We start from the raw sequence: 26,953 nt of genomic DNA, 5'->3' as shown, positions 1-26,953 counted from the left end.
TTATTTAAGTAATCAGAATAAAAAAACTAACAAATTTAATTATTATAACTGTATCAAAGCAGTGTTTCTATGTGGTAGGTAGAACATTTTGAGATAAAAAAAACAGGGAAATAGGTAGTGTAAGGGAAAGTTTTATCCTGAATTTATCAAATCATGGGAAGAACGAACATCCTTATGCTTAAGATAAAAATGAATATTTATTGATTATGAAAATATACCTTATAAAAACAGTTTCCGATTATTGATGTTTCACCCTTTTGTAAGGCATACTTTAAAATATAGAATCTTCACTGTTTTTTAATTGTCAGTAAGTTGGTATATGGATACTTGTTAGGATTAAGTTGGATGATCAGCAGAAGTAAAACAGTTTGTAGTGGTTAGATTTGTTATGGTTTTGTGTTATTGTGTTTCATAAGAAAAATGTGACATCTACGTATATTATTATCTATGGGTGGCAATACACCACTTTTATTTAATTGACCATAGATAATAAATAAAGGTATGGCAGATGAGTGAATAATAAGACATTGCTATAATATTATTATTCCAACAAAACTTCTATGATTTTCAATAAAAATAAAACATTGGGGTTCCTTAATTTTATTGTTTAGTTTTAGGGGGCAGTACTAATTTAAAACATTTATATTTCTTTAGTTATTTAATCCGTATTGATTATTTTAATGTTTATCGAATAATTTACGGGTGCCTCCGTGGTTAATCTAGGTAAGGTATACAGCAGTGGCGCACCCAGGTTTTAATATTGGGGGTGGGGGCCCAAGGAGGAGAATGAAAATTAGTCCCATAGGCTGTTTTCCTTCTTCACAGCCTAATTTCTCGTTTATCGCCCTTTTGTCTATTGCACTCGGTGTACCTACACCATGGTCCCCACATCCTGAAACGGGCCCTCAGGCTAGGATATTTGGCGGGTCCCCTACCTACCGCTAAGATTAAAAGCAGTGCGAAATACTACATTAACGTTTTTCAAATTGTGATTTAGTTCAAATTAAAGGTGCTTATACAGTGGATTATTGGCGATTTTCAATACATCCACTTTAATAATGGAGCTGTCGAGTATCGATACATAATAATCAAAAAATATATTGAACAATTATTGAAAATGTTCAAGGCCATGCGACTTTTTTTACTATTAAAGCTAATTTATGATGTGTGTTTATCTCACTTATCTGGTCAACCCGACACGCCGGGCCCCCAGGCTAGAGCCCTGTCAGCCCTCCCCACTCATGACCTACACCACTCCGGAATTCGGGTGGACACCGAGAATTTTTTGACAGTTCCATTAGGGATTGGGTTTCTAAAAAAACGTGACATTAGTGTTTCGAAATTTTTGTGTTAGAAATTAAAATCTAAGAAATTTTTCTAGAGGGTGCTGGAGAATTTGAAATCATTTTTTTGCCGTGTTTTTATTTGTCTAATCTATTGGCTTTCAATTTCAATGTTTTTAGGGGGGGGAAGGTCCCTTGCCCCCCCCCTGGGTGCGCCACTGGTATACAGTGTGCACACGCACACATTTTGTATTACGTACATAAGGGCGCTATTTTTGTTACTGCACTGGGCAAAATACATCGATACGGTCCTGTACACTCATGTACAGATATGCCAAGGACTCCGGAACTAGGTTGACTGAAGGAAGAATTATTTTTCAAAAAGATTTATGACGAAAAAACAACTGAAAAGATTTATTTTTTATTTTGAAAATAAAATCAATTGCGTATCGATAATAATTATAAATTGTGGCACATAAAACACACTTATTACAATAAATCAATGATTTTGTAATATTATCGCAGGGAACAAAGATTTAGATTTATTTACTGAATGGGTACTACGGGTAGGTAGGTATATATCGCTTAATTTTATTATTAATATTGTATTACTATTTTTGACTTACCGATTCTCTGGTCGACTTTAGTCTCGTGGAAGCTTTCCACCAAGATATGGAGGGCTTCGGCTTAGCTCCTGCAGTCTGACAAATGATCTCCGTCGACTTGTTGGCTGAGAATGGTCTTTTGGGACCCTGGATCCGCACCCACAGTGGCTTCACTGTAACAAAACGAGAAAATATATTAAATATTACTAGATAGGTAGGTACCTACATGAAATATTTTTATTGTTTTTAGTTTTATAATGAATTTATTTACGGTTCTGTAGGTGAATAGATCAGTAAACGAAGGTTGCTGCTATACAATATGAACTTTGTAAGTAAATACAATATATTATATTGTCACAAGACTATTATTATTAAATATAGGTACCATGACGGAACGGAAACGTTAACAGTGAAAAATGCATAAAAGCTTAATACAGACATACAAGTCACTAAACAAACGAAAAGCGTTCATGGTCGTTAAAAAATTAACTCTTAAAGCTCCTATACTTTTTGTTAGTTTCTATAATTTAATGAAATCGAAATAAATTTATTAATAATTTTAAAATTTTTAATTGACATACCTATACAGTGAACTACAAAAATTACATGGGAGTAGAGTTGGGTATTTCCCGAGAAAATCTCAATCTCGAAAAATTGAATAAAAAAACTGTAAAAATCCTAAAATCAGTGTAAAAACAGCCAAATTCGAAAAAATATGTTTTTTTTATTATTTATGTAAGCAGACAAACAAAATGTAGGAAAACAAAAATAATTCAAAACATTACTTATTAAAATCGCGTACGCTTTTGAGACACAAAATTCCCTGATGTTGCAAAAATTGCGCTCATTTTGAGTCGACGTTGGCTTCATTGTGTTAAATGCCCCGATCAGTCTTTGAACGTTTTGTGTTTTCTGTCCACTTTTTCCATATAGAAAATCGTTTTTTCAATTAATATTTGATAATGAAGAAATCCCAAATCCCGAGAAAAGGGATTTCCGGAAATGTTAAATATTTCAATTCTCGAGATTCGGGATGGAAAATCTCGAAAATTTCTCGAGAATTCCCGTCGGCAAATTCCCGAACCCCAACTCTACATGGGAGGCGCGAGAGTTGGCGATGAATCGAGGGAATTGGCGCGAACTTGTGCTTGCTCTATGCCCCAATGCTTGGGCTTGATAGGGTGGAAGAAGATATACTTAACTTATGGAAATTTAATAATAATTGTCAGTTAACGTCAATGTTTCTGAAATGGACTGATTTGTTACTTTTATATTTTACTTTTATTCATTTAAAAAAATAATATGAATTATATAAGTATAGGTAAGTAGAGCGGAAGGCAAGTGATGCCTTTGAGATGAGGTGTTGGCGCCGAATGCTTCGTATTTCTTGGACAGAATACAGGACGAACCAGTCAATCATCCAGAGACTGCAGATAAAGGAACGGCTCTCGACAATATGTCTGAGACGCATTCTGCAGTTTGTTGGACATATTGTCCGGCGGGGACCAGAAAACCTGGAGAGACTGGCGGTTTTGGGTGGTCTACAGGGAAGGCGAAGCAGAAGAAGAGCGTCTGCGCGCTGGAGCGACCAAGTGAAAGAGCTGACTGGGGGCACCATTCATTCTGCCCTGAGAGAAACGGAAGATCGAGAAGAATGGAAAGTCTCATATAAAAATATAAATGTAGATACTGTTGGTTATGGATGTGGTTTAAATTTAAAATTAGTAGCTAATCGACTGATATTAAATTGTGAGCCGTTTTCGGTATATGTGCCGCAGAGGTGGACATGAGATTTTACAACTTTCGTTTTAGATCAAACTAAACCTAACCTAACCTAACTAATCTAACCTCATCTAACTTACCCCAACCTAATATTACCTCATAATCTTAGTTTGTGATAATGGTGTATCAAAATTTATGAAAATTTCAAATTTTCAATTAACGATTATTGGATCGAAAAGTCGATGCGCCGACAGACAGGTATTTATTATAATTGTCTACATGGAATAACCTGTTTTCGTAAAAATAAAATATAAAAGCTCGTGTCCACCTCTGCGGCACAATTATTATCCCGTTTTCTTTGGAAAATATTGTTTACGACAGATTTATTAAAGTCCGACATAGGATGTTAACGTGTCGCCGTTAGACGCCATCGAAAATCAAAATGCGGTCGCCACGAGTGGTGTTTGACTTTTGAGTGCACTTTTTAATGCATTTTAACGTGTCCTAATGCACATTTTAGTGCACTTTTACGTCGAAACTAAATTCCGATTACATCATCGATGCGTGCGTTAAACCAAACGAGAAGCTATCTTAAGCTGCCTCAGATTTACGCCCAATAAAAATAAAATCGTTATGCACCATTTAAAAAGCTTTTCAATTTTTCCCAACTGAATTACATTAACGGATCACCTAGCTCAGGGGTCAGCAAACCGCGGCTCGCGAGCCACGTGCGGCTCTTTGCCAAATTCCCAATTCCAAATTTTTACGAAAACTTTTGCAAAATTCACAATTTTTATTTTTTGTCATTGATTTGTACACTTATTATTTTATAATGTCATTATCGCGAGCCTAATTTTTCCTCCGTGATGGTTGATGCAAAAAGGTATGATTGTTGTTATTGGATTTAAAATAACAACAATGCCCATTGCAAAAGTCAACAATTTTTTTCTCCATTTGATATTGACACGAGCACTTTCGAAATACAATTGTATTGGTGGATTTAACAAGCAAAGTGTTATGGAGCTCCAAATTTGTAGGTCTTGCCACCAAAATTGAGGATTTGGACTAGAAAAATGCAATTTAATTTCGCAACACAAGTGGAGCGCTCTAAAATATCTACATAAGGTAGATACCACGATTTTTAATACATGGAATAGCTTCCGAACTCATATTCGAGTCTACATAATACGTATCTGAACAATCATTTTCAAAAATGAACAATATAAATATCATTTAAAGAAGGCTAATAACCGATAAGAATTTGGAGTCGCGCCTGATGAATTAAAAACTACAAGTTACATACCAAACATACAGAAACTCTCCAAAGAAATGCAAGGCAGGTCATTGTTCACATTAGTTTTAAGGAATGCGAGAAAATTGTATGTAATTCATATTCTGTAAAAATTATAAGTATTAATAATTTCAACAGAAATTTACTTTAGTTTTATTCGGGAAATCTTCTTCACTTAATAAGTAAACAATTATAAAATGTATTTAATTCATTTAAATAAATCATATATATAAAAATATACGTATGGCTCTCGAATTTTTTTTGACCATTGTGCCACTCATATTTGGCTCCTTTGGTCCAAGAGTTGGCCGACCCCTGACCTAACTAATATAGCGATGATAAAATATAATAATATTATCTTTAATGCTCGAGTTAAGAAAACCTGAAAACATCAACTTCCAAGAAGAGTAAAGTTATCATAATAGATTTTTGGATTTTCAGCGCGTGTTCTCCCTTCTTCTTTTACGTTTTACGTTTCGGGCTCGTTGTGGAAAGTCTTGAGAATGCCCCCTACAACAAGCCTGAAAGGTCGAGAAAAGAAGGAGGAAGAACAAGCGGTTAAAACCCTTTCTTAAAAATCTTTTACAATAACAAACAATCGCGAAAGTCTTAAATATATATTCACAGAAGAGCACTTTTAAAAATAAGCATATTTTGAATAGTTATGTTGGTTGCATTAAGTAAATAAAACTAAATAAATTGCATCCATACATAATATATTATGAAACACTATACGCATATTAAATATATTTTAATACATATAAATGGCTAAAACACCCCTTAAAGTTTAGACCTACCCTACAGGACCTAACGGTTTCTACAAAAATAAGCATTGCATTTAAAATAAACGGAAAATATTTTTTAATTGCCTACACATTACCTCTCCATAAAATGCTGGACGAAGAACATGTCATCCGGTCTCAATGCTATTCGGCCATATTATGGTATTTGAATAAATTTAATGTTCACGGTCATAATGTATACGTATAACTGCTTACGTACAATTTACTGAACACGAGATGGAAAGCTTGTGGTCACCGTAAACTTAATAATATGATATACATCGTAGGGTCCGGATTTACAGTCGTGTCTAGGGCCCCGTTTGATGGAATACGTAGGTAAGTAGGTACTACAAAATTTAAAAAAATAAACTGTAGATGATTTCCTTGTTTTATTTGGTAGGTACTATGAACTAGGTGCATAACTACATGTACTATTCTATTCTATTCTCGACGTTTTGTGCTTGTTACAGAGGCCATTATCAAGACATAAGATAAGGAAAGGGTGACACTGCTATAACTCAAGTAGGTTGGTATCGAAGAAGAAAATGGTAAAATTATTATCACGTTATTTTCGAGATACGTTTCTAACACACTGTGCGTACTTCGTAAAATCAATAAAGACCTTACAATAGGTATTTGATTTTATGGTCTTCGGCGATAATAAATTTTATAAATTAATAGGTTATAGCAGGAGATTCAACACTTAATGTCTGGTATCCCGGCCACGTAATTACATGTGATTTATATGCTGCATTAAAATTTCGATCAAGTAACACGTGTTTTCATAATATTAATACTTAGTCATATTGGAAATAGAATAGTTACGCGGTGTCTATGTCATGTTATAAGATTTTCTATCGTAAAAATCTGCATTAACTGATTCGACCAGTTTTAGGTGATGAAAATGACATAGTTTTACAAGGATTTTTAAGAAGAGCTATTACATTATATTTTATCAAACCGCATTTAAGATGTAATGACGTGATATGATTTGTAAGGATTATATGAGCAGGAGCACGGAACAGTAGAGCAATGGGGTTTTACCCCGAGCACCGAAAATTTGTAGTGCTCCACTGCTCTGGATATTTTTTTTATTTTTATTAAATTTTCGTCCTAAAATCCAATGAAAATATTATATTTGACACTTTGCAACACTGGAATTATTCGAAGTACAGCAACACTGCTGAGTGATAAATAACCTCACTTTTTGACATAAGAGGCGGATAATGGAAGACGATTTGCTGCCGAAATTTTGTTAAATATAATTAATAATGAAAAGGACGAATAATATACTTACCATATTATTTCAAAACTACTCATTTTATTAATTTTTTTTAACATTTGTATATAATATAATAACCAGTAAAACTTTTTACCCTGAGTGGAGCAGACGTTGGAGCGGAGCTGGAGAAAAAATTAGGTCCCGGAGCAAAGTTTGAGCGGAGCAACTCAAAAAAGGGAACGCTACAACCCTCTGTTAATTATAAAAGGTACAATAAATCACATAGACATATGTATCAATATGACAGGACGTATCTACCCAATAAGTATGATATTAAAAATGAAACTGGTACATACTCACAAATTTAGTAATACTTGTAAGGATATAGTGGTAGTAGTATATTGGTGATGGAGATCGTAGTATAATATTATGAATTTCGGAGAAAATATAAACGGGAAGAATATTGGGATTCTTTTAATGAAATATAATTTTATTAAAAATAAATTAATTAAGTCACGTTATAATAAATAGAGTAGTACTGATAAGTTACCGCGCTTTTGTATGTTCAAAATTTAAAAAAAATGTTCCAAACTTAATTATAAGCTTGCGTTCTGTTTTTGAATTATTAAACGTTCCATATTTAAATAACGTCTCATACAATGATAAAAATGCCAATGAGTCAAATTTGAATAAGGGAAAAAGCGTTTTTTTTATTATTCAAGAGACTCTTCGCATGTCAATGTATTTATTATAAACCTAAGTACGTATACGGTTGCTCACATGAGCAGAGTATTTTTAAAAATATCATTTCTAAAGTATATAAAATCTAGGTAGGTAAATATATATATTATTATAAATTATCTACGGATATTATCCATATGAAAACATCCTTTTCATCAAAAACCTGTATTTATTCGAAAATCATAACTTAGCGTTTTAAGGCTTGTTATATTATTTATTGAGAAAGAATTATATTTTAAAGTAACCACTATAATATTGCATTCCGTGTATTTAGCTTTTCGTCGATAGGTATTTCGGTTGTAACACCATTATCATGACCATGCCCCCCATCCTAAAACGCACCCCCAGACCAGGATATTTGTTGGACCTCCCAACCTATTGCTAGGGTTAAAGGCAGTGTGAGGTGACCATTGATTTTTTAGCGGTTTTTATGTTTTTGAATAAATTCAGAAATTACATCGTACAACCACATATTGAAATGTTAATATTATAAAAGTAAAATAGCGCCGCAGGCGACTTTTTATACTGTTATAGTAACGATGTGATCCCTCTATTATCCGGTCGACCCAACCACACGGACCCCCTGAGCCCGGTTCTTTTACTTAGTTACAATAAACTGTGTCAGATAGGAAGAGGGATATAAGTCTAAAAGCACTAGTTTTCAGGATAGTTAAAGATGATTGAGTTAGACATTAATGTAAGCGAGTCTCAATATAATTTTTCAGTTATGTATACTTTGAGTTGTATTTCTTGATATTCTGTTGTTGTTCTTTTTTAAATTAAGGTTTCATAAAACGTTTATTTTTAAATATTTTATCTGTAATTAATTCTCCTAGTTTGGAGATGCATAGCACTAATTTCCACTGAGTGTTAATGCCACCATCTTGGAAAATAGCGGCTGATTTAAAATGTTTTGTCATTTTTTTCAATAGGGAATGAGATGCACAATGAATTTAAAAGTGTCATGATCGTCGCATCAATACATCCAAAATTTAAATTCAAATAAAAAATCTGTTTTTTACATTTATTTCTACCCTAAAGCTCTGTAACACTAATTATTATTGTAGTCGCGATAAAAAATATTATTATTATAAGAGTATTTTTTAATTTTTTTCAACTTATATGTTTTAAATGTTTTTCAATATTGGTAGCTGTTAATGAGATACGGTTGCCAACCGGCATAAGCTTTGGACTATAACGCCGTGGGTCCCAGGTTCGAATCCTGGGTCTGGCAAGTACACATATTGTTTTTCAATTTGTGTATGTCAGGGTATGGACCTAATAGGTTGAGCAAGTGGCTGACATCCATTTATCATAAAAAAAAACAAAATCTGTTAATACAAACCTCTACTTTGTGGAGGCCCATATGATCCTATTAGGATCGGACATGGTCGAATAAAAAATAATAATGATAATAAATAATGAGATATCTTAGCTGTACTTCAACTCGTAATATTAATGATTTTTGGTGGATATATTATTACTGGCCACTATGCATACCAAATAATAATAATGCAAAGTTTTCGCTTTACGCTCTTTAGGGGAATTTATTATTCTCAGGTAGATGTATACAATATACATATTCAATAAGTTTAAAATATCCGATGTAATATAAGTATCCCATTTCCCTTCGCACACAGTGATACCTAGTACCTAATTATTCAGACCATCCCCGTATGAAATTGGTATACCTACCAACTCGCATCTGTATAACAAAAAACTCTATTAGCTGCATTTCGGAAAAAAATCTTAATTTATCGTTGGGTATTATTGACTTTTTAGTGTTCACCTTTTGAAAAATGTCCGATATTGCGATGTCGCGACGTTTCTTTGGCGAAAGATGAATTATTTATCTTATTTACAAAGTGAATAAAAGACGAAATGAATACGTCTTTTTAGAGGGTATTACATTATAATACATCTATATTATACATTGAGAGAAATGAAATTCAGAGGTCGCACACCAGAGCTTTGATATTATATTGAATTTTGTATTCATTTTATTTATTTTTCTTGTGAAATAATACTAATATGACGTGTTAAAACACAATGCGACGTAGAATCAAGTTTAGAATTACCTAGTTTAAAAAAAAACATTAAAAATGGTAAGTAATTAAGTATGTATCTAAATTTTGATACAGTATAATATGCCATAGGATAACGATGCACCAGCCACTACATCCTAGCGCAGTACAGAAACAATTATTATTAAAAAGCCTTGTTCTAAGAGAATGTTGTCTAAACTGTGTATTTTTTTATTTTTGATTAAAACCCTTTATTTTTGATGGAATGTAATATTTTCAATTTAGTTCCAATTATAATTTGGTAATGCTTAATGATTTTTTATGGTTCTATAAGAAAATAGAATAAATAATTGTAACTGGCTAATACCAGATATATTAAATTTTATGATACATTCAAGATTATTTTTACGTATGTTTTATTGAATTAAACATAACAAATCTTAGAACACGTTTTATGCTAAAGCTTATTTGTTTACCTATTATAACTAGGGTAATGACAATCTAATAGGTACTGATATGAATAGGTTTTGGTAAACATAATGTAAGAAATAATTAATTTTAAACAGTAATGTGGTAGTTAATGTTTAAGAGCACTAAAAGTAATTTATCTGTACCTGTAGGCAGAGTGTCTTATACATAGATAACATACGTAAGTCTGATAATCAATTCAAAACGAGTCTATTCCTAAGAAACACTCAAAATTCTTAACACATTAAAGTTGTAATTACATAAGCATTAAGGGATGAAAAATCTTAAATTAATTATTACAGAAATGAATATTAGATATAATCATATACACGTATATAAAAATGGCATATCTACATGAGTAAAAAAATGTCAAAAAGAATAAGCACACCCTCGTTGCAAGATTAGGTACATATAGTGCAAAGTAGGCTTAGTGCAAATATATTGTATGTCCAATTTTTGTCGAAATTGAGTTAACCTACACAAAACGTTTGTCACCATCGTATCTTTATACTGTAAAAATATTGTACGTCTAAATAGTATATTTGACAAGATATTGTATCATTCATAATGTCTATTTCTCATTCATCTCAAATTTTAAAATTCGATTTTCTCAAAACATAAAACTGGACATATAATATCTTTGCACTAAACCATCGTATCATTGCATCCTAATAATAGTAAATAATAATAATAAGAATAGTATTGAAATAGCGTCCGTTGTATGATATTCTACTTATAGTATAGATACCTACTCGAATTTAATAGTAAAGGCGATATTTCATTATAATATTATAAGTTTATTCAAATGAAGGCTTTATTTATTAAAATTAAAATAAATACGTTGGTATATTTATCATTCTACTTGATGAACGTATTAATTATTTTAAAACTCGACTGCTGAATAAAATATGTGCATTTAATTATTAGACTGTTCCCAACCCCTGTGTTATGTAAAGGTTTGACTTGGCAAAAGAATTTTCCTGAATGTATAATGTAATACATCCGAAAAAGAATATTACATTATGTATGCAGAAAATTATATTTCGCTAATATTCAGTTTCTATTGAATTAGTATAATGGAGCGCTCGATAATGCTTCTTATGCAATGAGGAAACGTAAAATTCATGATATTTTTTAAGCAATGTAAAAAAAAAATAATAGACGAGATTGTCATATAAATGTATATAAAGCACCTATGCAGTTTCTTGGAAGGTTTGAAAAATAGTTTCGTTTCGTGTGTCAAGTATATTTGTTTTTTTATGAAGCCTTAAGGGGGGACATGCTCGTCGAAGGCCAAAATTGAGTTTTTATTGTATTTTCAAACCATGATCTTGGACACTCCTTAAACGTTGTAGATAATCTATTTATATAATTTTGAAGCCTTATTAACCTTTATAGTTATTTTAAACATTTGATGACTGCATAAAGTATTTTTGTTACATAAAATAGTATTCTTTTAAACCTCTCGCTCTAATGTTTTAGAATATAGTCATATTTCGGTACATAACTGTGCAGTGGTGTTAAGATTTTTTACATTTATTATTTTGTAAACGCATTTATAAAACCATAAGTATAATTTATTACGATATAATTTTTGTAAAATATTTACGATAAAAAATTATATTGATAATCTCTGTGATCCCAAATTTGACAAGAATTAGGCATTTTATTATTCAAAAAATCGGCAAGATTAACACATTTGAAGATGATTCTAAAGATATTTATTATAAGCTATGTCTTTGACCATTCAAGTGTGATAAACATCTTATGAATAATGATTGCTTTATAATAATTATTGACCTAAGAATAAGGTAGTGTTTTTTTGAAATACGCCATTTCTTTTGTCATTCCCTAGTGGTTAAGCTACAACATACGGCCGTAGCCATAAATTGACAAACTATAATTGAGTAGTGAGTAAAATTATGTTAACGCGCGTGTTTGAACATGTACCTAACCGAATTTATTTTAATTTTTTTTAAACGGTTATGTACCGAAATATGACTATATTCTAAAACATTAGAGCGAGAGGTTTAAAAGAATACTATTTTATGTAACAAAAATACTTTATGCAGTCATCAAATGTTTAAAATAACTATAAAGGATTATAAGGCTTCAAAATTATATAAAAAGATTATCTACAACGTTTAAGGAGTGTCCAGTATCATGGTTTGAAAATACAATAAAAACTCAATTTTGACCTACGACGAGCACGTGGGCCGTTAATAATAATTCATAACATTGTGTGTAACGCGCGTTAGAAGTTATACTTATTTGGCGTAACAAAACAAAAAACAAAACTTGTGATAAACTAGATTATTTGACTAGCTCTTAATTATCTTGTTAAATTACACACTCAAGAAAAAGGACCGCTTATTGGAACGCCGTTGGTTTATTTCTATACACTTTAACTTATATCACTTACTAAATTATATAATGGTTTCTCGTTGTTTTTATTTTTAAGGTTCCAACTATCAGTCTGAAGTTTAATGGTTTGTTTACGTGATGAATTGCAAATGGCCGACAATAACATATTCGCTGCCTAGACAACGGAACAATTCTAAATTATAATATTATACTGTATAATCGTCACGATTGCAGTATCATACTGTGGCGTAAAGCTAGTGCGTTCCAATCGAATCCAATCGAGTGCGTTTTTTTTGTGTGAAAAAATAAATTATGTGTTACATGTCACACGCTAAAAATACACTCTGATCTGATTACCCAAATGCGCCAAAAGAAGTATAACTTCAAAAATAACAACATTTATGAATAATAATTTTGAAAAAATAGACATACCTAATGTTTCCTAAAAGATTGTTCTGTCAGTGATCACTGATGCAACCGAAGGGCGTGAGGTTTGTGACTGAACTGGTGGAAGCAACCAGCTCAGCGCTGGATTGCTCAAGATGGATGTATTGTTGGTTTGTAAGCATTTAATTTTTGTGGTAGACATACTCAGTAATGGGGCAACGGATTTGAAGAGATACTCTTCCGATGCCTGTTAGTATGCGAATAGCCGGGTACGTAGTAATGACAAATAAATAAAATAATAATTGCACTTTTTCAACATATTCTCGGTTTAACATAGTGTTAATTAACTGACTAATTAATTAATTTAACGTAAGATTATTTATTTATTATTAATTAAATTATTATTATTATAAATTATTATTATTATTTTTGACAAATGCTCCTGGAATAATCACGTTTACTAGCAAATTATCATAAATAATATATTGTGATTCATCTGATACGTCTCTAAATATTAATTTTTATATAAATATATAATATTTAACATATAAATATTATTTTTAAACTCAAAATTAGTAAGCAATATAAAATTAGAGATAGGAATTTCTTATCATGCAGTAAAATACAAATTATGTAATTTACATATCACAATATGTAGACTGATTTTATTACCACGTTTTTCTTAGCTCGTATTCTTGTTTGTCCGGTGGTTGTTTATCTAGTAAAAATCTTGAAATCGATTTTTAACTAACTTTCCGACTAGATAGACATTTGAAACTTTTAGAATATATCAGAACACGATGCCAATGCATTCTTTTAATACTTTTAGCCATCTTTAAGTGGAATTGAATTCATTTTCAGTTAATTATCTTTTGTATGAAAAGTTATTTCGGAAGAAATCCGTAATCCAATCCACTATTATTGGTTGCTAAGGGGGTGATCCTAGCAACTAAATTATTAATATATACGTGCGTTACTATGGAAATCAAAATGACATTTCAGTATTCTGTATTTGTTTGTTTGTTGCAAAATAGCAAAAAAATGATTTGTTGACAATTGCCTTATTTGTCATAAATTATTAATACATAGAATTGTCAAGTTTATATGATTCAACAGAAAATTTAAAAACGTGGTATATAAAAAGTTCTTTTTAATTGTAATTATTGGATTGAATTCCACATTATTAATAGTTTTGTTGATAATAATATTTTATTGATTACTAATAAATTATTCCCATATAAGAAGAGGCATTGCGGCTATCAATACAGTCTTCCCCAGTGACTCATTATAAATAATAATTTATGGCAGTAACTTATACCTTCCCTCGGTTTCGCAGTTAAAACCTATCAAATTATTCATAAAACCACACCCAACCAGACGGATGCTGGACATGTGCTTACTATATTCACCGTAGAGCCAACTATCCAACACAAAACTTTTGCTTTGGTCTAGTTACAGCATTGCTAACACTGCCGACTACCAACAGTATCGAAGGACCAAACATTATTACCGACACTACCAAAATACTGACAGAGTAGAATTTAGCAAAAATACTATACTAATTATTGGCAATCGATTATATTATAGGCCTCACATAAATCTCGTAATAATTCAACTTCTCAGTCATTTCTCACTCCTGAGGTCGCTACCTCAATGCTCATGCATGATTTTAACTGGCAGAGCGAAGTTCGTGGCATCATTTACATGTTCACTCCATTGAGTAGGTATCCTTCAACTTCTCTCTGTACTTGGACTTTGCTGGAGACTTCCAGCCTCTCCAAATTGTCAGGAGCCTAATGGAAAATGTGGTCTAGATAATGCAGGTAGTTAATACTGAATGTGCAGATATATTAGAATATATGCATTCGTGAATTTTGCCGACAATGACAGTCAGAGCACCACATCTTGCCTAAGTATCCATATTACCACACTTTAAAGACATTTAGTAACTAAGACTATTAATCATAAGCGGGACGGATTTAAGACTGTTAAAGGTCCTCGGCACTTTCATTTTTAGAGGCTTGATCTGAAAAATTTTCAGCATGATGAAGGAACGAACCTTTATGATATTATTTTCCTCATACTTCATGATGTTTATACTGCAAACTGCAAGTCACAGTATTATGATAATACTGGTAATATTAGTGCCATATATCCATAATTTTCAATTTCAATATATTTATTTTTAGCATATTGTGGACATTACAAATTATAAGTTTAAGACGTTCACAACATCAAATGAAACATTATTATAAAGAAGAAGAAAAAAGTTAAAAAAAAGCGATAAAAATGAAAATATAAAAAGAGAACATAATATAAACATAAAAAAAGCAGTGACAATACAATTATACATATATAGAAGTTCAAATAAGTTAAATCAAGTTTGTTAAGAGGCCCTATTTTAGGAATTTATAAAATAGCGTCCACTTAAACTCACCTCACTCGCAAGTGGAATATATCAACACCCGAAGCAATTTGGTTGAATATAATTATCGCCCTCCCTATTGGTATTACCAGTGGCAGGTTGGTTCTGCACCTTGGGAGGATAAACAACTGATGCTCTTTATCTTACACTCTCTATTTCTAAGATCTACTGGTGTACAAGGTAGATGCTAGAGTTGCAAGGATAACTCAATTGGATTAACTGCAGTGAAGTGTTGTTTAGTGGTACCTACCTAGTAATTATTGATTATCTCAAATCAACAATAGGATAGTCATGAATGTTGTTACGTCACAAATGACGACATAGTTTCTAAATTTTCACATAAATAATGTTATTAATTGTAAATTTAACTGAAAATGCACACAATAATAGTGTGTCTGTGAGGATTTATAAATATTTTAAATTTAAATTAGAATGTGTTGCTTATTTTGGATTTTTGTCTGTTTCTGTTGGGCCCGGCCGATTATGATCCCAATCCCAATCCCATTCCTAAACCCACCAAATATGTCATACCTACGGTCCTTATTTGTCATCCAGGCACCTAACAATCACGGGTCTTCACTAGACCGTGACAACAGTCAGTTATTCGTAGTACCACGACCGGGTCAACTTGATTCAGGGTGACCGTCGTCCAATCGAACTAATCTGATCTATGTCTAATTCTGAACACCCAGCAAGCCGTGATACCGGCTCTTGTGATTCATCAACATCCTTCATCAAACAAGTATAATACCGTCAAGTGCCGCGCGACGGGTAACCCAATAAACAATACCGCGTGAGTGCTTGTGCAACCAGACCACGAAGCCCGCCCGAACAACACCAAGGTTAGTGCCTGGATCAACTCTCGTGTAAAACGCCCCCCCCCCCCTAGATCCGTAATCCACAAGCATACTAAAATTACAGTCCACTACGAAAAGCGCAACGACTACCTATTTATTTCGAGTTACATAATGTAGGCCCAAATTGTTCTTAGGCTCTGTGCCTATTATGGATTATGGGTAAAGCGGATCTGAATGTTTGTACAAGACGTCGTGTAATGTGTATTTTTATGTTTTTAATTTTTTAAATTCTGTCTAACATAGACGTAACTACGGCCTTTGTCATCCTTATTCGTCCAATGACTTTATTACAATGAGGTTCACAACTTTTATATCCAAATATATATATAAAAAATGTGGATAGGTATAGTAATATTTTACAATGCTTGCTGGTGTGGATTATAATCAGCAAGCTGTCGGTTCGCGTAGCTTTTAGTAGATAGGATGTAGCAGTAGTGTATACTGCAGAGATTCCCAAACTATGTTCCGCGAAAACCTGGAATGGTTTTATAAGTTACAACGGGTTCAACAAATTTAAACACGTTTGACTTCATATTGACAGGCGAACCAGGATTTTTTTAATTATGCTGCAACGAAGCCCCACCAGATATGAGAATTATACCTGATATCAAGAAGATTTGCAATTCAAGGACCCAAAATCATTGAAGTCATAATTTCAGGATTTGCGAAGTGTTCCATCGTAGGAAAAGTTTGGTAAACCCTGGAGGATAGTATCGGATGTAGAATCTTACAAAAAAATATAATTGCATCGATATTTTCCAAATTTTTACATTGCAACATTACAATTTTATTATAAAAAAATATACTTAATTGATTTAAGTTATGTACTATTCCATCCTGATTTCGTATATTAATTACTATGAAAGTATGATAGAGATTGAAATGGGAATTGTTTAATTACAAAATTACGCGGAAAAGAATAGGAATATACTGTTTTTTTCTGTTTAATTTGAGGCAATATATTATATCCATGAAAAGTCTATTTGGATCTAAGTACTTATGTGATTGTGTTTTAAAATTTTAAATATATTAACAATACATGCAAGATTAATTTGGATATGTACTTGTTATATTATTTAAAAAAATAAACATCTAAAAAATAGCTCATGTGTCTGAAAAGTTATAGAACGACTGAATTTTTGTGTTCTTTAATATGAAATACATTCACAACGTGACATGAAAAAATTTAAAGAAAAATAATTAATAATCATCGTAGTGTCGAAACTATCAGCGAAGTCATCGATCAAACAGCAGAGAAAAGAGTATAGAATGCATGAGCCTGTATTGTTCATTGCATTTTCCTTCCAAGGTGTTACTAATATAAGCTTTGGTGGGTATTACAACCATGAACGTCGCAAAAAAACAGGTTGTATATTCAGTTACAGTATTGCGGGAAAATAATTTCCTATTATATATTATTTTACGGCTACAGTTGGATAGTAATCAAAATACCCGATTCTTATAATCTCACTAATGTGAGATAGAGGTTTTAAGTCTCACTAAGTAAAAATCAAATATTAGATTTAAAAATCAACAATGCCATGTGGCGCATCATCGGGTTGTGCAAAAAGCAAAAATGTCTAAATAATATGACGTATACTTTCACATCGAGGAAAAATGGTTATAACATTGCTACTTATACATGACTGCAGAGACGGCCACTATTGCATTTCGTTGTACATGTTGATTTTCCGTCTGTGTTTAATCTAGCAATAACCATTCCTCTTAAAAAATATTGGTAGGTAATGAAATTGAATGCTGTATTTCGAAAAGGTTACATGTCACATTTAAAAAAAAGTGACATAAGTTACAAAAATCTTCATAATATTACCTAAATACATAAATGTAAGGTATTTTTTTGTAGTTTTTTGAAGACAACAGTTAACACTTAGTATAAAATGATAATATATAATTTAAATAAAAACTTTTCACTATTTATTTTTATAAAGGATTGTTTTCACTATTTTGACTAAAACACAATAGTGACTTGTAACGTTTTCGAAATACAGCATTCAATTTAAAAAAAATGGTAATTTAGCTAATGTGAAGAATGAGAATCAGTGTATTGTTTTTGTAAAAAATCATGAGATGAATGATTGAATTTTGTTTATAAATATTGTTGATCAGTCCAATTGTGTTCCTAAATAATTCACTTGTAAAAACTGTAGATAGGTACCAAAAATTTATGTGAGTAATAATTAATGTATTCTAATATGTATAGTGCTCTTATTTCACCACTGCAAACCTTCATCTAGTTTTCCGTAGTTTAAGTGGAAGTGAGCCAACTACCATTTAGCACTTATAACATTATTGGGTGCCCGTCCCTCGTGCACACCGGGTCCTTTATTATTCTCTACAGACTGAAACTGCATCTATTAGTATCGTGTACTGCATAAAGGCTTTTACGTTAATTAACCACAATACAGGTAAGTAGTTAATTTGAGAGATAGTTTGATTTTGCCCAGCAGAAAGTCATGAAGTTAAGAACAAAGAAGCCCTATTGTCTCTCGTCTGCGTTGTTTACTTGAAGCCACCTTGATTACTCCTGAACCGCAAACTTTTCTCCCTTATTGTATAAATTAAATATTTCTTGTGGTGGTGCGGTTTTTCGTGACTTCATTAAAACCGTTTTCTTCTGATAAGCTATTACGAGCTTTCTTGTGAATTTTAATTATCTAGTATTTTAATAATTAATTGTTAGTAACCTAGTAGAATACTTTTTTTTAGAAATAGACACGTGTCATCAATTAATTATAAGTAGGTACCGATAAATGAAGATCACGATAAACTGATATTTGACATGTTCTAAGTCAGGGAAGGCGAACCTTTTTACGTAACACGTTTACAAAATTTCCCAGATATTATTTTTCGACTATCTGGCGTGCCGATCAGTTTTTAGTGGCGATAAATGTGAATAATAATTACAAGATAAAAAGAACTTTTTATATACCACGTTTTTAAATTTTCTGTTGAATCATATAAACTTGACAATTCTATGTATTAATAAATACTTTTTTTTGTACTTGATAGAAATACTGATTAAATATAGAATACTGAAATGTTATTTTGACATTTCATATTGATTTCCATAGTTACGCACGTATATATTAATAATTTAGTTGCTAGGACTCCCTTAGGAACCAATAATAGTGTTTTACTTTTTACGATTTTTTTCCGAAATAACTTTCCATAGAAAACAGAATTAAATGAAAATGAATTCAATTCTGCTTAAAAATTACTAAACGTATTAAAAGAATGCATTGTCGTCGTGTTCTGATATATTCTAAAAGTTTCAAATGTCTAGATAGTCGAGAAGTTAGTTAAAAATCTTCAATCGTCCAATACAAATCTTGGACAAACAAGAAAAAAATTATACTGGACAAACAAGAATACGAGTTAATAAAAAAGTGGTAAAAATAGTTTTTCAGAATGGTATTAAAAAAGTTCATGAGTTTCTTACCGACGCGTTGGCATATCTTTTACTTTTTGAATAATTTTTTCCTTGTGTTTATGATTTTCAAAGAGTTCGTGGAAGCATTTTAGCCACGCTTCTTTCATTCCCCATTAGTAAACGGTTTTCTATTTTTAGCGATTATATTTGAGGAAAAATAACAAACAGTTGTTTATATTTGTTTGACTGCCGATAAGTTTCATCAGGTTAGTCTAAAAAAATCTAAATCTATCAAAACTAGAGTGTCGCGGCGCGGCTTTCTCCGTCGCCCGATGAGGTCTGTGCGATAATATTATATGACGCATAAAGTTTAAAGACCGACTTATGAAATTATATATTTAGATAAAACGTAATGCTTATTCTTAAAGAGTAATTTGTAATTTGCCTGCTATTGCATACATTGGGATCTGTCATTTATGCACGAATTTGGTCGTTTCTGTAAAAATAAAAGGAATGAATTTTCCATATAATATAAAAAGTACATTTATTTTTAAAACTTTTTGTATTTTTTTTAAATGATTGCAGGTATTTTTTTCTCTTCAACATAAAACATTCGCGTGCCATAGGTTCGTCATCGCTGGTCTAAGTATAAATTGATTTAATGGATTATGAAAAATATCGATGTTGATTCTATAAACAGTTATTAACTATAAATTCATTTGCCGTATGTAGGATTTAATTGATTATATTATCAAGAGTTTATAAGTAGTCATTAAAATATGTTAGAGGCGATACCTGTCACTTTATTTTCTAGATTTTTTTTACCACTTAATTGAAAAATTTTTCACCACTTTTCCACAAAACCAAAATTTTATGTAAGTATTAATACATTTATGAACTCACGTGCATTGAGATTAAATTTATGATGTGGCCTTAGAGGCATTTTTATGAGGAAAGGTACATTTGGTTATAGTACGTACATAGTGTGAATCGCTAATTCAGAATAAACCAAATGACCAATACTCAACAGAGAAGACGCATTATTAAAAATAATTACCAACATTATTAAAGTAAATGTAAATTTGTATATTAATTATATTACTAAAAAATGTACCTACTATGAAAAACGTCGTAAGATTAAAACCACGTAAATTGAGGGATGAGTGAGACCAGATTGCAATAGTTTGCTTTTAACTAAAAGATGGTACCTATACACATTTTATTTAACAGAACTTGTTATAGGTACAGTACAATGCTGTGAAATTTCTTTGAAAAATAAAATCGTTTTTAACTGGTACCTACATATTAACTTCACGTTGAAAAGGCGAAGTATCTTGCATGAAGTTGAAATAGTTTTATAGACAATAACAGATTTGGCAAATAGTAGACTACATAACATGACATACTTGATAAAGTTCTATATTATTATATAATAATTAAATGGTATAACTTAATTATACAGAAATCGACAATAATTAATAAAATTTATAAATGATATGGGTACAAGTCGGTTATGCGGAATACAACTCAATTCGTAAGTTAAATGCAGTTAAAGATTAGGCTGAATGCAAAATCGTTTATGTTCATCAGCCCCCATTTTTTCATATTTTATGAAATTTAAAATCATTAAGGCATTGTCCACATGGCGCGTGACTCGCCGCGACTCAATGAGGTCGCCTGTACCTCGACCGCGCGTGACCGTTATCACGGCGCGAGTGCTTGTGGACGGCTCAATGAGGTCACACGTACCTACATGGAATGCACGCGAGTCAAAACGCGCTATGTGGACAAGGCTTAAACATGTTTTTTTATTGATTTTAATGACAAGGACATTTTACTTAGCCAATCATTTTTGTTCAAATGTTTATTTATTAATAGGTTTAAAACAACAAGATATTTATTCTGTTTGCAGTCCTAAATTATTAACTTCAGTTATTAGTTTTTTTGCAATTATCTCAAAATGGCGGAATATGGAGGTTACCGTCTGAAACTAAGACCATCACTTTACATATTTTATATACGTTATTACAGTAATTTTCTGATACTTTTCAATATATGTATGTACACAATATACCGCGGGTGTTATAGAAATAGTTATCTAATTAACTAATGTGTGAATAAAATAAAAATTGACACTGTAATAAACTTCACAGTGTAATGCAGTTTTTCCATCTGAAAATCACATACACGAAAGCAAACAGGCAGATAAAAACAAAAAATTCCCCCTACCCACCCTCCTCCTCACCAGATAAACCAACCATGTTTATTCAACGGTCATTTAGTGGGGAGTCCAGGGGCGGCGCGGCGAGGGGGGCTGCATTTTAAAAAGGGTAAAACCTTTTTACACAAATTCAACAGTCGGACAAATTCTGTGCTCCGTATAATACCAGCGTTAAGCCGCGAATAAATTTATTCCGTGTTTTGTTGAAAAAAAAGAAACATTTTGAATGACGCTTACGCCTGCACTGTCACTAAGAGTCCGGTTAACACGAGCGCTAAAACAATATGAAGTATGTAACAGTCATGGCATAAAAAAAAAACAATTAAGTAATAAAAACAATCCGTTTCCGATGTTCTCCCAAACCATTTCCCAATAATAAGTAATCAACGCCAAATGGAAATAAAACAATATGTCTAGATACATTTATATTCATATCCACGGATAAGTTATCGAACATATACATTGCTGATAGAATGATGAACTATGTATGCATCGAATCCGATGACTATGTGAAATTTGTTTTTACAATCTATATAAGTATGAAACGTTTGTATCCAATGCCAGCTGGTTTATCACAACAGATATTATGTAACCAATTTACTTAATAACTTTTTTTTTAAATAAAAAAACACAGTTTTACAGAATCATATATTTTAATTGTTTACAAATATTAATATCTAGTTCTAGTACCTATATCAATAGTATTAAGTATTAAAAAAAAACTCAAATTGGAAAGTATACCTACCTGTTTGAATTGTAAGTAGGGATTGCAATACCGAATGAATATATCAATACCGGTATCGGTCGAGTAAAGAAGGAAGAAGGAGACACGGTGAAAACCCAAGAATATACTACGATAAAAAAACAACCGTGAAAGCCTCAAACATTAAATACCGGTATTAATACCGGTATTCGTCGAAACATATTATAGAAAAAAAGTACCTATCAATAAATATAACCATTAAAATCTCATTGAAATACAGTTTTATTGCAACCTAAAGTACCTACATACATTTATTATGTTGACATTAATAAATATGTGTAGATCATAATACTTTAGAACTGCTAATTTTTCCATTAAGCCCAGGTATAGGAAAATCTGAATCTCAAAAATTCAACGTTGGATCAATAGTTATAAAATAATTGGAAATGTTTTCGTTTTCGAAATAAGTATGTTAATTTATTGCGATAATTCTATAAATATATTTGAATTTTGGCTGCATAAAACTTACACATTAAATTTAATATAAGTACAATATAGTACTTAGTAATGAAAAAATCCCATTAAATTCATTTGCGAAAATCATAAACTTGTCTGCTTTATTAATACCGAAAATATCGGTATTTTAGATTTTTGAAACCGGTATTTCAGCATTGATAAATAATTAATTGAATACCGGCATTGCAATCCCTAATAATTGTAAGTGTGCACAAGGACGCTCTGGGCTGCTGCAGACTATTTGAAAATAATAATTATCTTAATAAATCGTGATAACGCACGATCACAAAGATGAATACCATCATTGTACCAGTTTATGACTTCTTTGTACGATTGTGATGATATTGGGTATTTGTGTTATCAAATTTCGGCTCATAAATTGATTTAAAAAATGTACTTTCATGAATATTATGAATAAGGATAACTTTGCGTGGATTCGACGTAAGAGAAATGGGAGCTGTTGCAATGACGTTTCGTATTGGTAGTTTGGCGGTGGATGAAATGGAGGTAACCACTTTGGGGATGATGGGGTGTGAAGATAAAGTCGTTGTTGCTTGGATGTTGTGAGAGGAGAGTTTATTTATAATCGCGGGTACGGATGTAGATACTGGTGAGATCGATGTGATCGAGAGATTGATTATATTAACTGAGAGACTGGACTCGGGTGGAATGGCGGTTGACAACGTCAAGTGGCGGCCGATTGATAGTAGCGCGTCGTGTGCCGGACTCTATGAGTGAGTGAGGATTTGTGGATCGTCCTTCTTATTTATACAAATGCAATCCATATATTACACGAGATATTGTCGTAATTAACAAATCATAATAGACCCTACTGATCTAGTTATTATTGAGGAAATGCTGACATCGTTTTCGCTCTATTGTTTTTATTTTGACAACAAAACATACATATTATTAAAGTGTGTCACACATTTAATGGTGAGTGGTATGATTGCTACAGTAGTTTTACTCAGGATGACTACGATGTGCGCAAGAAAGAAGGGACTGAATGTTTGACGGAGGGGGGGGGGGGGTGGTCAAGATGAACGCTGAAAATCGTTTATTATATCAATAAGTGTGTACAGAAACGCGAATGCTAACAACTAATTCTCATAAAAAAAACTCACCAACCCCCTAAAGTCTACAATCAATACTGTAGTGGTTGACACGCTTCACCTTGGATAATATTGGGCATATTGGTGAGGTATTAAATTAAGATGCTCACTGTGGTCGTTGGCGTATGTCAAAAATCCCAGGTTTGGTAAGTTATCCATACCGAATCGGTTTGATCAAGGTGGTTTACATCCATTTCTCTCAAAAAAAAAACAATGTTGATACAATCTCCATTCTGTTGTGGTAGGTGTATAATATTATGATCTGCTTAGAATCGACCATGATAAAAAAATGTAATATTTAATTAAAAGCAAGACTTACATGTTTCCTAATACGAATATAATACAAGGGGTGTGAGTAATAGGATGATAATTTAAATAAATAAACCTCATAATTACGAAAAATCACACACAAAGACAAAACTCCCCCTAATAACATCAAACGGCACCAACTCAAAAAAAAAGCGGCGTAAATTTTATTTTTCTTAACACATTTCAATTATCGCTTTTTTGCAGCCGCACAACGACGCATTGTTTTTAGTGGCACCGAGGACAAAAGGGACCCAGAGAACAATGCGCCGAGCCCGGCACCAGGTGATTACCGGCACAACGTTGTGCCACTCGGCACCATTGAACCGGGAACAACTCATTGAGAATTCAAAAGGTCGACAGATGCACTTTTTATTCAATTATGATTACTTCATTCACGCTTCAATAGATTTTAACTGCTCGAAAGCGCGAAATAGTAATGGTTATCGTTATCAAACCCATAATATTATGGAATATATAACTACTATAATACATTACTTATTAATAATTAAACTGTAGATTTATCTTGAATACAAATACATACCTACTAGTGATAAACTATCCTTTTTATTCAACAAATAGTTTAATAAGATCTAAGAATGTAAAATTCTTGGTGCAAGTCGGTTCGGTTATGGGGAAGCCAAGCGGGAATAGCGCTTATTATTATCATAGCCGATTTTGGCAAATTCATGAAATTAAAGAATGATTACCTAACCTAACCTAATCTAACCTAACTTAAACTAACCCAACCTAACAAAATTTGTTAATAATCCAGTATATCGGCTATTTTCAAAATGTGTCTACAAAAAGCCTTCCCCATAACCGAATTGTAACAAATTATTTTATTGAATACTTATACGTATACTTATCACTTCTGAGAAATGTATAACCACTAGAAAAAAATACGAAACCCAGCAGGATTCGAACATTCACCCCCAGGATTCGAGCCCATGTGCCCTGACTACTAAGCTATAGGTAAGTGTCTAACTAATAAATATATATATATATATAACAAATATATAAATAAACTAATATTTTTATAATACATACTTTCTGAAGCGTTGTATTTTTAATTAAAGTATTGAATTATCTTAATTACTAACCGGTGCTAAGATCACTCAAAAATTTTGTCGCATGATACTTGCACTTGCTAATAATTTAATTTAACTATTTTTGTTATTCAACGAATAATTATGATCCCGAGGGACACAGGTTCGAATCATGCTCGGTCTCATATTTTCCATTTCGACCACTGAATGTACGTATAATATAGGTAGGTACTGTTACTAAAGGCTATACTTTAGCTGAGGCATGGTCTAAAAAGATCATGACTACGCGACGCGCAGGTTGTGCAAAAGACGCGTGACGAACAAAAGATAATTTATCATAAAAATTCAACATGCGTCCATTTAATATTATGTTTATTGTTATATTAGTAATAATAATGATATATTCATTGATATGTGTTCTTTTTCGAGTAAATGCGTAACGTTTTTTAGTCATCTTTACACGATTTAAGAATGTATTCCTCCGACGCCATCACAAAAAAAATTGACGTGCTCACAGCTCGACTATCGCTCTCCGATTGGCAACGAGTGCGAAATTACGTCCAACCTATTATTGAAAATTATTTGCCGTTTCACTGATGTATGCTTACTTCATATGAATTAATGTAAATAGTATTTTTTAAACCATAGTAGAAACCATAGTAATTAATTACGGAAGAAAATAGAAGTGATCATCCTATAATATCTATATATTTAATTTATTTAACTTGTTGGACGCGGACGACATGGCTGCCGTGTCTCCGTTAAACGGCCATTAGATGCAATTAGCATGTTATTTAAATGTGGTAATTTAAAAATTAATTTAAAGGTACGCAGTGATTGTGTTAAATAAATACGTACCTGTTTGATGAAAATAGACATAATGCAGCCATTTTTATTATATTCTAAGAAAACTTAAACATTATAATATAAACATACAATGCTATTTTATGTTTAGATAGCACAGAAATACTTATCTACTTGAGCTTCGAGAGCGTTGGTATTTTTGATAAACAAAGCAGAATAAAATTTTGATGTATTCAGCGGAAATTATATTTTATAGCTCTTTCCATATACTCAGCGAGAATTTTATTACCCTTGTTCAGGGAACCCCATACAAAACGATTAAAAATCAAACATTCCAAAACACGCTTTAAAAATAACACAATATTATTTTCATATAAAAAATCAAAGTAATTTTAAAATTAAATTAAATTAAATTTGTATTATCGTATTTCATGCTCAAAGGGAAACAACACAATAACACAGATCGAGAAATACATTTATCTTTCTTTAAAGAAAGTCGTTTTCGTCAAATGTTAAGAATCCGTGTCCGGAAACTTGTACTTATGCAGTTCGCCGTATCACACTTCACCGTGAAATGTTGTATCGGAAATATATGGCCATTCGCACCGTGAGTGTAAAACCAAGGCATCTGCAATTTTTTCAATTTCGAGATTAAGTGCAAAACAACTGCAAAAGTCGTG

General features: G+C 32.0%; 1 protein-coding gene across 1 annotated transcript in view; it reads right to left on the bottom strand.

Moving 5' to 3' along the window:
• LOC147066733 (uncharacterized) overlaps positions 1–26,953 on the bottom strand; it is a 189,376-nt gene that overhangs the window by 12,707 nt on the left and 149,716 nt on the right. Inside the window, exon 6 of the mRNA XM_085954668.1 lies at positions 1,910–2,061. Coding sequence (XP_085810794.1) covers positions 1,910–2,061 — 152 coding nt within the window. The remainder of the gene's footprint in view (positions 1–1,909; positions 2,062–26,953) is intronic.

This window comes from Rhyacophila brunnea, unplaced genomic scaffold, assembly GCF_057557595.1.
Source record: "Rhyacophila brunnea isolate RB1 unplaced genomic scaffold, BYU_Rbru_1.0 scaffold_4, whole genome shotgun sequence".
Lineage (NCBI taxonomy): Eukaryota > Metazoa > Arthropoda > Insecta > Trichoptera > Rhyacophilidae > Rhyacophila > Rhyacophila brunnea.
This window is presented reverse-complemented; position numbering and strand designations above follow the sequence as displayed.